At 37.2% G+C, this 15,720-nt stretch overlaps 1 protein-coding gene across 10 annotated transcripts in view; it reads left to right on the forward strand.

Moving 5' to 3' along the window:
• ABCC9 (ATP binding cassette subfamily C member 9) overlaps window positions 1-15,720 on the forward strand; it is a 148,627-nt gene that overhangs the window by 98,688 nt on the left and 34,219 nt on the right. For all 10 annotated transcript variants that reach the window (XR_009565464.1, XM_030841322.2, XM_060306184.2 and 7 more), the window contains 5 exons: window positions 2,171-2,400; window positions 3,231-3,379; window positions 3,592-3,661; window positions 6,022-6,179; window positions 10,143-10,235. Coding sequence is in view for 9 of the 10 variants with exons in the window: in XM_030841322.2 (XP_030697182.1) it covers window positions 2,171-2,400; window positions 3,231-3,379; window positions 3,592-3,661; window positions 6,022-6,179; window positions 10,143-10,235 (700 nt within the window). In the remaining variant the exon portion in view is untranslated. The remainder of the gene's footprint in view (window positions 1-2,170; window positions 2,401-3,230; window positions 3,380-3,591; window positions 3,662-6,021; window positions 6,180-10,142; window positions 10,236-15,720) is intronic.

The following is a 15,720-nucleotide window of genomic DNA, read 5'->3' on the forward strand; positions in this document are numbered from 1 at the left end:
CTGAGGTCTTCTGCCAGCGTTCAGTGGGTGTTCTGTAGGAGTTGTTCCACATGTAGATGTATTTCTGATGTATTTGTGAGGAGGAAGGTGATCTCCATGTCTTACTCCTCTGCCATCTTGAAGGTCTCCCCTAAGAAAGTCTTGGAAGAATGTTTGGGGACTTCTCTGGCAGTCAGGTGGTTAGGACTCAGTGCTTTCACTGCCATGGCCCTGGAATTCAGTCCCTGGGCAGGGAGCTAAGATCCAGCAAGCCACATGCCATGGCCACAAAAGCAAAAGCAAAAACAAACAAAAAGAATGTCTGGTGCTGTAAACAGACAGCCTCTAGAACTGCATTTACTCTCTCCAGTATTTCAGTAGTGAATATAGCATTTGAGAGGCTGAGCCTGCCCTGGGCTTGCTGTGTTAATCCATTTTGTCAGGTATAAAATAAGATAATAATACTTTTCTCACAGAGTAGAAGGAAATAATTTATATCAAAGAGTCCAATATGGCGCATATTACCTAGTAGATTGCTCCTCCTGGTGCTGTCAGTATGTCTGTTCAAGCCACCAGGAAGGCAAAAAACAAAGTAGTTGCCCATATTTTTTTCTACTGCTAACCATTGGCCAGTTCATCATCTGGACAGATTAGGTTCTGGGGAAGTGAAGAAATGCTGCTTTAACTGGGCAGCTATAGGCAAGCTGAAATTTCAATTAATATGGAAACAGAGAATGGATATTGAGGAAACACAGTCTGCAAGTGTCTACCCCTTTGATCATGCAAATTTCGAATCCTGTTCTCACACATTGGACCCACCCTTACCAAAGGGTAGATTATCTGAGACCTGTTCATTTTTTGTATCCAGCTTAAATATTAGGATCCTTGGTGATGCTCAGTCTTCCCATCATATCCACACTTAGATCTCTGTTGTCTGATAACCTGTAAACCAAATTATCTATCTTTCCTACCCACAACCTGCTCACTATACAGTAGTGGAGTGCATACAGGATGACTGCAATGAAAACTGCCTTTGGGAAAAGAAAGAATGGGAAATCCACAACAGTCACTAGACCATACGAATGATTAAATTTTGCTGCTCAGGAAATACCAAAATTCCCTGTCGTTGTAATGGAGTATGTTCTTAAGATAACCATCTAGAAGTTTCCAGGTGGCTTAAAAAGCTGAGAGGACATCCCTGCACATTGTCCTCTGTCCCCTGGCTTTGCCTTCTGGAAGGTTTCTTTTTGCCCGTGCTCCTCCATGACCACATTTAAAACTAGCCATAGAGATAATGGATTATTCCCTCTTGAGCTATGCACAAATTTCAGAGACTGTCTCCTCCTGGTGCAGTTTTACAAATTCAGAAACGCAGAGTTCAAAAGTTATAAATATTTGCAGGCCTGTCATGTAGTGTTTTTGGCAACACCATTCCTTCAATAACTTAGTGAACTTCTAGCCTATATTTCTAGTTAGTTTGATATGTAATAAATCAGCAAATTAACTCATCCAGACATAGATTTTATGTTTATCTTTTCATTCACTCATTCTTTCATTTATTTATTCATTTTCACGTATCTTTTAACTTATTTTTTATTGAGGTGACATTGGTTTATAACATTATGTAAGTTTCATGTGTACAACATTATATTTCTACTTCTGTAGACCCTATAGCATGCTCACCACCAAAACAGTTGATCCCCTTTACCCATTCCATCCCCCTCCCCTGCCCCTTTCTCTTCTGGTAACCACTACTCTGTTCTCTGTATCCATGTGTGTTTTTGTGTGGTTTGAGTTGTTCATTTATTTTGGGTTTTTTGGTTCTTTTTAACATTATACATATGAGTGAAATTGTACAGTATTTGTCTTTATCTGTCTGACTTGTTTCACTTAGCATAATACCCTCATCAAGATCCATCCATGTTGTCACATACGGCAACATTTCATCTTTTTCATGGCTGAGAATTATTGCATTGTATATATACACCACATCTTCTTTATCCATTCATCTGTTGATGGGCACTCATCTATTTTTTAAATGAAGTTTTTCCCTGCTAAAAGCATTTTAAATTTCTAAGACTAATATTTGTATTTCTATAAACTTGATGGAGGTTTGTGTGTAGAGGGTGGATAATACAAATTCTATCTTCCCATTGCCTGTCAGAAGATTTAAAAAGTGTTTTGTATGCAGAGGAAGAGGAGGAGGAAGATGAGGATGATAACATGTCCACTGTAATGAGGCTGAGGACTAAAATGCCATGGAAGACCTGTTGGCGGTACCTCACCTCTGGAGGATTCTTCTTGCTCTTCCTGATGATTTTCTCTAAGCTTTTGAAGCATTCCGTCATTGTAGCTATAGACTACTGGCTGGCCACATGGACCTCAGAGTACAGTATAAACAATACTGGAAAAGCTGATCAGGTACAGTGAAATGTTGAGATGAACAGTGATACCCTTTTATCTAGTTAGATACGAATACTCTATACATCACAGGAATTTTGTGGTGTTTTTTTGTTTTGTTTTTAACTTATTTTATTGAAGTATAGTTGATTTACAATGTGTTCATTTCTGCTGTACAGCAAAGTGATTCCATTGTATATATATATGTATATTCTTTTTCATTTTTTTTCCATTATGGTTTATCACAGGATAATAAATATAGTTCCCTGTGCTATACAGTAGGACCTTGTTGTTTATCTATTCTCTGTATAATAGTTTGCATCTGCTAATCCCCAAATCCCAATCCATACCTACCCCACCCTCCTCCCCCTTGGCAACCACAGGTCTGTTGTCCATGTCTGTCACAGGACTTTTGTAATGATTCAATAAGTTAATTAGAGCAGGACCTGAAATATATCATAAGAAGCATTTAAAGATAATGCTTGGATTTGGATTCAAGGGAGTTATACACATGATATATGTGTTTATGCGTAATATACACACTGGGCTTCTGTTGTTGTTCTGATGGCATTTGATTTTAACCAGTGAATTAGCTGGTCATTCTGAGATTAGGGATAGCAAGAATGAGCTTTGTGATGTAAAACGTCAAGAATATTTCAAACCAGAAAACAGACTCTAAGGCTTCATCTGCCCTTAGGCAAACCTTAAAGGAAGGTGAAGGAGTCTTCAAGAACTACACTCCTTCCACTGTCTAAATTGATACAAGATAATGAAGTTGATATTGCCAGACTTTGATGTTGGGTGTCAGTTGATAATTCCTTATGTGCTTTCATGTGTTGGCTGCTTTTTAGACCTACTATGTGGCTGGATTTAGCATACTTTGTGGAGCAGGTATTTTCCTCTGCCTTGTTACATCTCTCACTGTGGAATGGATGGGTGTCACAGCTGCCAAAAATCTTCACCATAATCTCCTCAATAAGATCATTCTTGGACCAATAAGGTAAAAAAAGTAGTTATTTACTTTACTCCCACACAGAGAATCATGAAAACATGCATTTTTAAGTTGAAGTGAAATGTGAAATTTTAAAGAATTTATTGTCTTTCAACAGATCAATAGGGATCTTCTCACGTTTATGACCCTAAAATGACTGTTAGCAGTGTTTAGGTTCCAGATAATTTAGTATTATACATTCCAATCTGTTCATTCCCTAGATTCTTTGATACCACACCACTGGGACTGATTCTCAATCGCTTTTCAGCTGATACAAATATCATTGATCAGGTGAGTGCCCGAGTTACTTCCAAGTTCAAAAATAAATTTCTCAGTGTAAGCTAAATAACATTTTAAGATAAATCATGATTCCCGTTAACAATAGAGGATTTCTAAAACTTAAATGAAAGCATTCATATCAATATTACATATATGCATAAATGATTCCTGGAATAAAATCTTAAAGGAAAACCTTAATTCAAAAAAATTTATGCATGTGGAAGAGGATACTTAGAGAATCAGCATGAAATAAAGAGAAATAGCAAAGAATGAACATTAAAATTTTTTATGTAAAAAGAAGTGATTTTGATCAATGTTGTATCACCATTCGCAGTGGAGGTGTTGTAAAGTTCTTAAAGCTTAGTATTAACACAGAGTGTCTCCCAGAAGTAAAGAATGGAATACCAAGCTGTCTTAGATGTCCTTTACTTTTGTTAGATTGGCTCTTGAATGAGAGAAACGTTAGATGGTGTGATATCTTAAGGAATATTTCAAGGATGCCCAGTTTAGTCTTAGGTCCTTAAGCTCTAGAAGTTTGTCCTGAAGTTAAAGACCTCAAACTCCGAAATTGGATCACCTCGTGAACTGACTCCTTAGGGTGACTGAGCAAAGACTTGGCAAATCCAGCCCTTTCCTTTTCTGATTTTCTAGAGTGGCCTTAAGAACACCTAAATTACCATCAATTTAGTAAAAGAATGGTGCATGCAGCTGACTAAAATGTATGCTGAAAATTTTTGATGTTTTCACAATATTGGTGTCAGGTCATGCTACACCTAAAACACTTCCTAAGAAATACATATTGGAAAAGAAGAGATAGAACACTCCTTATTTGGAAGATGATGCTCTTGCTACCTAGAGAGTCCAAAACAGTCAGTACAATAAAGAACCAACTAGAAAGTTAAGCAGAATATCTACATAAGACATACGATATAAAACTCAGTAACTTTCTCTACACCAATTAAAAATTATGTGAAAAATAAATTTCACTTATAATAACAACAAAAACTATGAAAAGAAAAATAAACATAACATGAAGAAAAGTGATCCAACAATCTGAAAATCATAAAAGTCATATATATATATATATAAAATTTCCCTATCAGATACCTAAAAAATACTATAAAATTAAAACACTCTGATGATCACAGAAAACAAGCAGATCAAAAGAACAAAGTGGAAAACTCAAAGACACCAGTATATCTTGAATCAGTAAGAAAAGGAATATTTTTTCAGTAAAGGGTGTTGGGACAATTAACTACCTATAAAATACAAAGCAAATTCACATGTAACAAAGAGGGCCATGTAAAAACAAAACTATAAAATAAAATGTAGGAGAGTAGTTTTAGAATTTTGGGTGGGAAAGGTCTTTATAAGTAAGACACAAAACTCAGAAACAGTAAGAGAAAAGGCCAACAGAAATGACTCTAAAATTTTAAACTTCTATTGAGCCAAAAGCATCAGAGACGTATTTAAAATGTAATAGATTCATTGGGAGAAAAACTGGCAACCTATGTAAAGAAAGAGGATAAACATCCATGATACATAAAGGGCATCTAAAAATCAATAAGGAAGATAAACAAGCCAATGAAAAATGTGCAAAGAATATGAGCAAGCAATTAAATTAAATTAATAGAGGAATAGCTAAATACGTTTTTTAATGCTATGCAGCTGTTAAAAAGAAATAGATTTGTATATAGTGGCAGGGGAAGGTTTACAATCCGTCTTGTTCAGTGCAAATGGACAAATAAGGTTTAGAGTATAGTGCTATTTGTATAAAATCCCACAAGATAAATAGGTAGATAGGTAAATAACTGACCAAAGATAAGTAGATAGGTTGATGGATAAACAATGGGAAGTGAGTGAAGTTGAAGGAGTGATGAATTGCTTATAATGAAAATGTTTGTATACTACTTTTGGAACTAATTATATAACTATGTTAATACAAAATTCATGATTTGAGGGCTTCCCTGGTGGCACAGTGGTTAGGAATCCACCTGCCAATGCAGGGGACACGGGTTTGAACCCTGGTCCGGGAGGATCCCACATGCTGCAGAGCAACTAGGCCCGTGTGCCAAACTGCTGAGCCTGCGCCCTAGAGCCCGTGAGCCACAGCTACTGAGCCCGCGTGCCTGGAGCCCGTGCTCCGCAGCAAGAGAAGCCACTGCAAGCCCGCGCACCGCAACAAAGAGTTGCCCCCGCTCGCCCCAACAAGAGAGGGCCCGAGTGCGGCAACGAAGACCCAGTGCAGCCAAAAATAAATAAATGAAATAAATAAATTTATAAAAAATAAAAATAAATGAATGATTTGTTGCCTTATAACCAATGTTTTATTTGAGCTAAAACATTTTCCTTTCAAACCACCTTTTTAACAGCATATCCCTCCAACTTTGGAATCTCTAACTCGCTCAACACTGCTCTGCGTGTCTGCCATTGGCATGATTTCTTATGCTACCCCTGTGTTCCTGGTTGCACTTGTGCCTCTTGGGGTCGCCTTTTATTTTATCCAGAAATACTTCCGAGTGGCCTCTAAGTAAGTAAAATAATGCACTATTCATCTTCAAAAGCCCATGTATTTGATTGTGATCCAGATTGGCTGTAACATTTTTCAAGATAAGGTATGGAATTTGGAAATGAAATCTAATTTAACTAGATGAAACCTATCCTGATACTATGTTTCATTTGAAGAGATATTTTGTTTCTGTAATTGGTTATCTAAGCCTTACATAGTTCTGGATTTATATTAACAAGTGGATTGAGCCCAATTTTTCATTCCATGGTACTTTTTCTGAACATGGCATTGACAGAAAACTTATGAAATCAAATATAGTCCCAAAGGATAAGTGATTTAATACTGTTATATTCCACAAGTGGGGAGGAAAAAAAGTAAAATATTTTCAAATGAGTAAAATGCACTCCATAAAAGATTAGTAGAAGTAAAAAGAGGTTAAAGAGATAAATCAGAGTGATAACTATAAAAGTGGAGAATCTTGAATGTCTGGTAGGAGTGCTGTAACTTTAAGAGGTTGGAAATTTTTAGATTGGATCATTTAACATGCCCTTGAATATCCAGCCAAATAAATAAAAGATAGCCATGGATTGTAAATTCTTCTGTTAATATAAGATTTGTCATTTGCTGAGATGTTGAAAAATTAAGTGAAATATAGTACCAGTTGTTTTGAAATTTCCAATTTAACTTTGAAGTCCATGCTTTAAATAATACAGTAAGTTTTATATTATTGCAGTAATCACTTTATTTCAGCAAACACTTATCAAGCATTGTGTGTTGTAAATAACTGTAAGCCATGTGGCAGAGGAAGAGGTCAACATGGCAAGGAACGATTCTCAAGAAACTTACAGTCTCTTGGGAAGATAAAAAATAAATAAGGTAACCCTTATATGTGGATCAAGTGCTGGAATAGGAAGGCAGGTATTGAGTTTATTCAGTAAAATGAAAAGATTTAATAGGACTTGAGTGCAGGGAAAATGAAAAAAATCAGGTAACAAGAAAAGGCAAGATTATTGTTGGGAACCTCTGGATATATCTGCAACATTTCTTAATTTAAAAATATATATATAGTTGTTTCTCCCTCAGGGCTGTGAATTAGGATCCTTCAAATGTTATGTTAAATCAAATGCTATGTTAAATCTAGGGATGCGTTTTCATCCCTAGCCTCTTCCCTTTGCTTGTAGCAAGTTCAGACCAAAAGGAAGAGGCTAGCCATCAAATTCGCTCTTTCATTTCTTCTGGTATTATTGTTTCGTTTTGTTTTCTGGTATTATTGTTGATGCTGCTTGCTGGAGGGGCAGAAAAGTTCAGATACTTCATTTCTGCTGGCTGTTTCCAAATCTCACTGTGCCTTCTCACCACTGATATTCAACCGTCATGGTTTACTTCAGTCTCATACTCATTTGGGCCTGTTTTCACTCCTGGGCAATACAAATTGAGCGCAAAAGCCAGGCAAATATTCTTAGTTCATGACAAATTTGAATTGTGAATTCTGTTCATTATAAGTAAGAATAATCTGTTAACATTGATAGCTAAAATATGCAGGGGATGAATTATTTTTAAAGGATGAACATTGATAATGGATTATAAGCCATTCTTCTTTGAAATTCTATGAAAGGTCTCAAATAGGACCACATGATACTAAATCTCACAGACAAAAAGTCGCTTCTAGATGTTGAGGTTCTGCAGGACTCACCCATGCTGGAAAGCTCAGGCAGTTTAACAATTTTTTTTTTTTTTTTTTTTTTGCGGTACGCGGGCCTCTGACTATTGTGGCCTCTCCCATTGCGGAGCACAGGCTCTGGATGCGCAGGCCCAGCGGCCATGGCTCACGGGCTCAGCTGCTCCGCGGCATGTGGGATCTTCCCGGACTGGGGCACAAACCCGTGTCCCCTGCCTCGGCAGGCCAGGCGGACTCTCAACCACTGCGCCACCAGGGAAGCCCTAACAGACTATTTTGTAAACACCAAAGGGAATTAAGGTGGGGCACTAGCTACAGGACATGCCATGAAATTTTGAATATCTAAAATCAAAGACCTCATGTGTGGTTAGCTCTGTAAGTAAACATTTCCTGCTTACAAGAATACATGATCAAGCTGTACCCTCACCTTTTTGGTTCCATAAAATACAGTCCTATAGGCAGAGTTTCCTCCTTCCTCATTTTTTCCCTTTCACGACAAACCTCAATGTAGTGACCACCTGTTACTTGTGTCAAATTTACAAATAGCCACTTTTCTGTTTAAAAATAGAGACTCTTTACATTCCTTCATATTCATCCTCCTCCCCCCCCCTTTGCCTCCCCTCATTGCAGTTTCTGAAGTGAGTAAATCCATTTTAGAAACTTAAAAAAAAAAGACTTTGCGTTTGGTTGTGGGATGACCCAGGCAACCCAGAATGGCCTAAGATTATGTAACTAACAGTTGAAGATTACGTTAACAGTGTACTCAGTTCCCTTGACTCTGGAAGATGAATGTTAGCACTGCTACTCTCATTCCCTCGACCCCAAAGACCCCGAGAAAGACAGAAAAAAGGCTGAAAAGAAAAAAACAGGCATGTTTTGAAATGTGTGATATAAATCTTAGCCTATTTTCTAGAAACGCTAGCTTATGTGATTTAAAAAGTTATCATGAGTGTGCATCTTTATGGAAAGGGTCCTACTCAGGCATTTGTCCACCAGACATTCATTGAGTGAATGTATACCTGTAAATATATATTTACACTCGGAGGACCAGTGAATACAAGTGCCATTTAGGCAGGGATTCAGTTTCATTGTGGCAGAAGCCAAACTCATTACCTGTTTCTTCAAATATCTTTATTCTCTGTCCCCCATCCTGGTAAATAGTACTGTCATTTTCCAAGGCTGCTGAGTAATTACCAAGTCATATTTGACTCTCCTCTCTTTTTTCATTTTAGTTTATTTTTTAATTGAAGGTTAGTTAATTTACAATGTTGTATTAGTTTCAGGTGTACAGCAAAATGATTCAGTTATACACACACACACATATATTTATATTCTTTTTCAGATTACTTTCCATTATAGGTTATTACCAGATATTAAGTATAGTTCCCTGTGCTATACAGTAGGTTCTTGTTGTTTACCTACTTTATATATGGTAGTGTGTATATGTTAATCCCAGACTCCTAATTTATCTCTCCTCCCATCCCCTTTGGAAACCGTAGGTTTGTTTTCTATATCTGTGTGGCTCTCCTCTCTTATTCACTCTGCTACGAGTTGACTGTAGCAGTTGAGAAAGCTACTTCTAGTAGGCGATCTCACAATCTCCCCTTATTTTAAATTTCACCCACCTCACAATAATTAAGAACTTTAAAAAAAATTTCTTACATAGACTATCTTTACTCACTGATTCTCTTCCATCCTTTACACGGTCTCCCAAGTTACGTTGCTTTAACCCAGCTCTGATCATTTTATTTCTAGTCCTCAGTGTTTTCTCCCAGACCATCCAGGATCTTCTGTAGTCTAGCCCTGCCCATTATTTTTCCAGCCTTTTCCCACTACAACACAAAGGATTCTGGCACCAGCCAGATTGAACTTGCCAGTTATTTAGTCTTCTGTGCTTGCTCTTGTTTGTTCCCTCAGCTGGAATGCATTTCTTCTTGTCTGTTTGGTTGAAGCCCTCCGCATGCTTAAGATTTGGCCTAAATCTCCACCTGCTCAAAGAAAATATTTCCCATCTCCTACATATAAATTAATTGCTCATTCCTCTGTGTCCCCATAACAGTTTACTTTAGCTGTGATACAAAGCTGATATTTTTGTACAACACATAATATTCAGCCTGGACCTCTATTTATTATACGTACTTATCTTTCCCTTCCTCTTTAGATTGTAAGCTGTTGAAGTTCTTGTTAATTGAGTGCTAGAGGAAAATAGTTGCGATGACAAATAATAACCTTAATTTAGAATGAATGCAGTAGTCTATGAGTCTGAAGAAGTGTAAGGTTTATTTTTGCACTTGTCTCTGTCCTAGGGATCTCCAGGAACTTGATGATACTACCCAGCTCCCTCTGCTTTGCCACTTCTCAGAAACTGCTGAAGGACTCACCACTATTCGGGCATTTAGGTGAGTAAACATGTTTTCCTTTTGTTGATTAGGCAGTTACATCATCAACAAATATTTACCTACATATAACTGATCATTGCTCCCATTTTTGGATGCCCACTGTGTGCGTGGCCGTGTTTTAAACTAGTAGTAAGAAAAACGTGGCAGTAAATGATCACAGAGTTTAATCTTTTGAAATTTTAATAAGAATGAAGAAAGAATTAAGCATCATGTTGGAAGGATACTAGCTGTGGGATTTAGACCAGGCTTTTAAATTCCCTAGCCTCATCTCTGAAATGGGGAAATGAGTTTCGCTTCTTAGGCTTGTTGGACTAATGATATAATGCATGTAAGGCATTAACCACAGTGGTTAGCAGAAAAACACCCAACATAGAAGTTAAAATAAATGTATTAATAATAATAATAAAAGAAATATTATTACACCAAAGTTATTTTAGGATTTAATCAGCTTTTCATCAAGAGTGTCTGCTTAATACACGAAGAATTACCCAACCCTGTTTTCCCTGTTCAGGTAAAATCAGAAAAGAAGGTGGCATCATTGAATGTTTCATTTACTCTAGAAAATCAACATCTTAAAGTATTATATATTTCTGCAGTGCTAAATGCAAACATGTATTGATTTCTGTTTTTAAATTAATTTTTTATACAGCAGGTCTTATTAGTTATCCATTTTATACATATTAGTGTATGTATGTCAACCCCAATCCCCAGTTCATCCCACCACCACCCCCCGCCCCGCTTTCTCCCCTTGGTGTCCATACATTTGTTCTCTACATCTATGTCTCTATTTCTGCCTTGCAAACCAGTTCATCTGTATCATTTTTCTACATTCCACATATATGCGTTAATATATGATATTTGTTTTTCTCTTTCTGACTTATTTCACTCTGTATGACAGTCTCTAGATCCATCCACGTATCTACAAATGACCCAATTTCATTCTTTTTTATGTCTGAGTAGTATTCCATTGTATATATGTACCTCATCTCCTTTATCCATTCGTCTGTGGATGGTCATTTAGGTACTTCCGTGACCTGGCTATTGTAAATAGTGCTGCAGTGAACACTGTGGAACATGACTCTTTTTGAATTATGGTTTTCTCAGGGTATATGCCCAGGAGTGGGATTGCTGGGTCGTATGGTAGTTCTATTTTTAGTTTTTTAAGGAATCTTCATACTGTTCTCCATAGTGGCTGTATCAATTTACATTCCTACCAACAGTGCAAGAGGGTTCCCTTTTCTCCACACCCTCTCCAGCATTTGTTGTTTGTAGATTTCCTGATGATGCCCATTCTAACTGGTGTGAGGGAATACCTCACTGTAGTTTTGATTTGCATTTCTCTGATAAGTGATGTTGAGCATCTTTTCATGTGCCTCTTGGCCATCTGTATGTCTTCTTTAGAGAAATGTCTATATAGGTCTTCTGCCCATTTTTTGATTGGGTTGTTTGTTTTTTTAATGTTGAGCTACATGAGTTGTTTATATATTTGCAGATTAATCCTTTGTCCATTGATTCATCTGCAAATATTTTCTCCTATTCTGAGGGTTGTCTTTTCATCTTGTTTATGGTTTCCTTTCCTGTGCAAAAGCTTTTAAGTTCCATTAGGTCCCATTTGTTTATTTTTGTTTTTATTTCCATTACTCTAAGAGGTGGGTCAAAAAAGATATTACTGTGATTTATATCAGAGTGTTCTTCCTATGTTTTCCTCTAACGGTTTTATAGTGTCTGGTATTACATTTAGGTCCATAATCCATTTTGAGTTTATTTTTGTGTATAGTGTTAGGGAGAGTTCTAATTTCATTCTTCTACATGTAGCTGTCCAGTTTTCTCAGCACCACTTATTGAAGAGACTGTCTTTTCTCCATTGTATATCCTTGCCTCCTTCGTCATAGATTAGTTGACCATAGGTGCATGGGTTTATCTCTGGGTTTTCTATCCTGTTCCATTGATCCATATTTCTGTTTTTGTGCCAGCACCATATTGTCTCGATTACTGTAGCTTTGTAGTATAGTCTGAAGTCAGGGAGTCTGATTCCTCCAGCTCTGTTTTTTTCCCCTCAAGATTGCTTTAGCTATTCAGGGTCTTTTGTGTCTCCATACAAATTTTAAGATTTTTTGTTCTAGTTCTGTAAAAAATGCCATTGGTAATTTGATAGGGATTGCATTGAATCTGTAGATTGCTTTGGGTAGTATAGTCATTTTCATCAAGAACATGGTGTATCTCTCCATCTGTTTGTATCATCTTTGATTTCTTTCATCAGTGTCTTATAGTTTTCTGAGTACAGGTCTTTTACCTCCTTGGGTAGGTTTATTCCTAGGTATTTTATTCTTTTTGTTGCAATGGCAAATGGGAATGCTTCCTTAATTTCTCTTTCTGATGTTTCATTGTTGGTGTATAAGAATGAAAGAGATTTCTGTGCATTAATATTGTATCCTGCAACTTTACCAATTTCATTGATTAGCTCTAGTAGTTTTATGGTAGCATCTTTAGGATTCTGTATGTATAGTATCATGTCATCTGCAAACAATGACAATTTTACTTCTTCTTTTCCAATTTGGATTCCTTTTATTTCTTTTTCTTCTCTGATTGCCATGGCTAGGACTTCCAAAACTATGTTGAATAATAGTGGCAAGAGTGGACATCTTTGTCTTGTTCCTGATCTTAGAGGAAATGCTTTCAGTTTTTCACCATTGAGGATGATGTTTGCTGTGCGTTTGTGGTATATGGCCTTTATTATGTTGAGATAGGTTCCCTCTATGCACACTTTCTGGAGAGTTTTTGTCATAAATGGGTGTTGAATTTTGCCAAAAGCTTTTTCTGCATCTATTGAGATGATCATATAGTTTTTCTTCTTCGGTTGTTAATATGGTGTATCAGATTGACTGATTTGCGTATATTGAAGAAGACTTGCACCCCTGGGGTAGATCACACTTGATCATGGTGTATGATCCTTTTAATGTGTTGTTGGATTCTGTTTGCTAGTATTTTGTTGAGGGTTTTTGCATCTATATTCATCAGTGATATTGGTCTATAAATTTGTTTTTTTGTAGTATCTTTGTCTGGTTTTGGTATCTGGGTGATGGTGGCCTCATAGAAAGAGTTTGGGAGTGTTCCTTCCTCTGCACTTTTTTGGAAGAGCTTGAGAAGGATGGATGTTAGCTCTTTTCTAAATGTTTGATAGAATTCACCTGTGAAGCCATCTGGTCCTGGACTTGTTTGTTGGAAGATTTTTAATCACAGTTTCAATTTCATTACTTGTGATCGGTCTGTTCATATTTTCTATTTCTTCCTGGTTCAGTCTTGGAAGGTTATACCTTTCTAAGAATTTGTCCTTTTCTTCCAGGTTGTTCATTTTATTGGCATAGATAGAGTTACTTGTAGTAGTTTCTTATGGTGCTTTGTATTTCTGCAGTGTCCATTGTAACTTCTCCTTTTTCTTTTGTAATTTTTTTTTTTTTTTGCGGTACGCAGGCCTCTCACTGTTGTGGCCTCTCCCGTTGCGGAGCACAGGCTCCGGACTTGCAGGCCTAGCTGCTCCGCGGCATGTGGGATCTGCTCGGACTGGGGCACGAACCCGTGTCCCCTGCATCGGTAGGCAGACTCTCAACCACTGCGCCACCAGGGAAGCCCTTTTGTAATTTTTTTGATTTGAGTCCTCTCACTGTCTGGCTAAAGGTTTATCAATTTTGTTTACCTTCTCAAAGAACCAGCTTTTTGTTTTATTGATCTTTGTTATTGTTTCCTTCATTTGTTTTTCATTTATTTCTGGTCTGATCTTTTTGATTTCTTTCCTTCTGATAACTTTGGGTTTTGTTTGTTCTTCTTTCTTTAATTCCTTTAGGTGTAAGGTTAGATTGTTTATTTGAGATTTTTCTTGTTTATTAAGGTAGGATTGTATTGCTATAAACTTCCCGCTTAGAACTGCTTTTGTTGCATCCCATAGGTTTTGGATCATCATGTTTTCATTGTCATTTGTTTCTAGGTATTTTTTGATTTTCTCTTTGATTTCTTCAGTGATCTCTTGGTCATTTAGTAGCACATTGTTAACCTCCTTGTGTTTTTTACGTTTTTTTTCCCTGTAATTTATTTCTAATCTCATAGCACTGTGGTTGGAAAAGATGCTTGATATGTTTTCAATTTTCTTAAATTTACCAAGGGTTAATTTGTGATCTACCCTGGAGAATGTTCCACGTGCACTTGAGAAGGAAGTGTAGTGTAATCTGCTGTTTTCAGATGGAATGTCCTGTAAATATCAGTTAAATCTATCTGGTCTGTTGTGTCATTTAAAGCTTGTGTTTCCTGATTAGTTTTCTGTTTGGATGATCTGTCCATTGGTGTAAATGAGGTGTTAAAGTCCCCCACTATTATTGTGTTACTCTCGATTTCCTCTTTTATAGCAGTTAGCATTTGCCTTATGTACTGAGGTGCTCCTCTGTTAGGTGCATATATATTTACAATTGTTATATCTTCTTCTTGGATTGATCCCTTGATCATTATGTAGTGTCCTTTCTTGTCTCTTGTAACATTCTTTATTTTAAAGTTAATTTTATCTGATATGATTATTGCTATTCCAGCTTTCTTTTGATTTCCATTTGCATGGAATATCTTTTTCCATCCCCTCACTTTCAGTCTGTATGTGTCCCTAGGTTTGAAGTGGGTCTCTTGTAGACAACATATAGATTGGTCTTGTTTTTGTATCCATTCAGTGAGCCTGTGTCTTTTGGTTGGAACATTTAATCCATTCACATTTAAGGTAATTATCAATATGTATGCTCCTAGTACCATTTCCTTAATCGTTTTGTGGTTTTTTTTTTGTTTTTTTTTTTTTTTTTGCGGTATGCGGGCCTCTCACTGTTGTGGCCTCTCCCGTTGTGGAGCACAGGCTCCGGACGCTCAGGCTCAGCAGCCATGGCTCACGAGCCCAGCCGCTCCGTGGCATGTGGGATCTTCCCGGACCGGGGCACGAACCCATGCCCCCTGCATTGGAAGGCGGACTCTCAACCACTGCGCCACCAGGGAAGCCCTTGTGTTTGTTTTTGTAGGTCCTTTTCTTCTCTTGTGTTTCCCACTTAGAGAAGTTCCTTTAGTATTTGTGGTAGAGCTGGTTTGGTGGTGCTGAATTCTCTTAGCTTTTGCTTGTCTGTAAAGCTTTCGATTTCTCTGTTGAATCTGAATGAGATTCTTGCCAGAAAGAATAATCTTGGTTGTAGGTACTTCCCTTTCATCACTTTAAATATATTGTGCCACTCCCTTCTGGTTTGTAGAGTTTCTGCAGAAAAATCAGCTGTTAACCTTATGGGAGTTCCCTTGTATGTTATTTGTCATTTTTTCTTTGTTGCTTTTAATAATTTTTCTTTGTCTTTAATTTTTGTCAGTTTGATTACTGTGTGTCTCAGCGTGTTTCTCCTTGGGTTTATCCTGCCTGGGACTCCCTGTGCTTCCTGAGCTTGAGTGGCTATTTCCTTTCCCATGTTAGGGGAGTTTT

Source organism: Globicephala melas, chromosome 10 (assembly GCF_963455315.2).
Source record: "Globicephala melas chromosome 10, mGloMel1.2, whole genome shotgun sequence".
NCBI classification, from domain to species: domain Eukaryota; kingdom Metazoa; phylum Chordata; class Mammalia; order Artiodactyla; family Delphinidae; genus Globicephala; species Globicephala melas.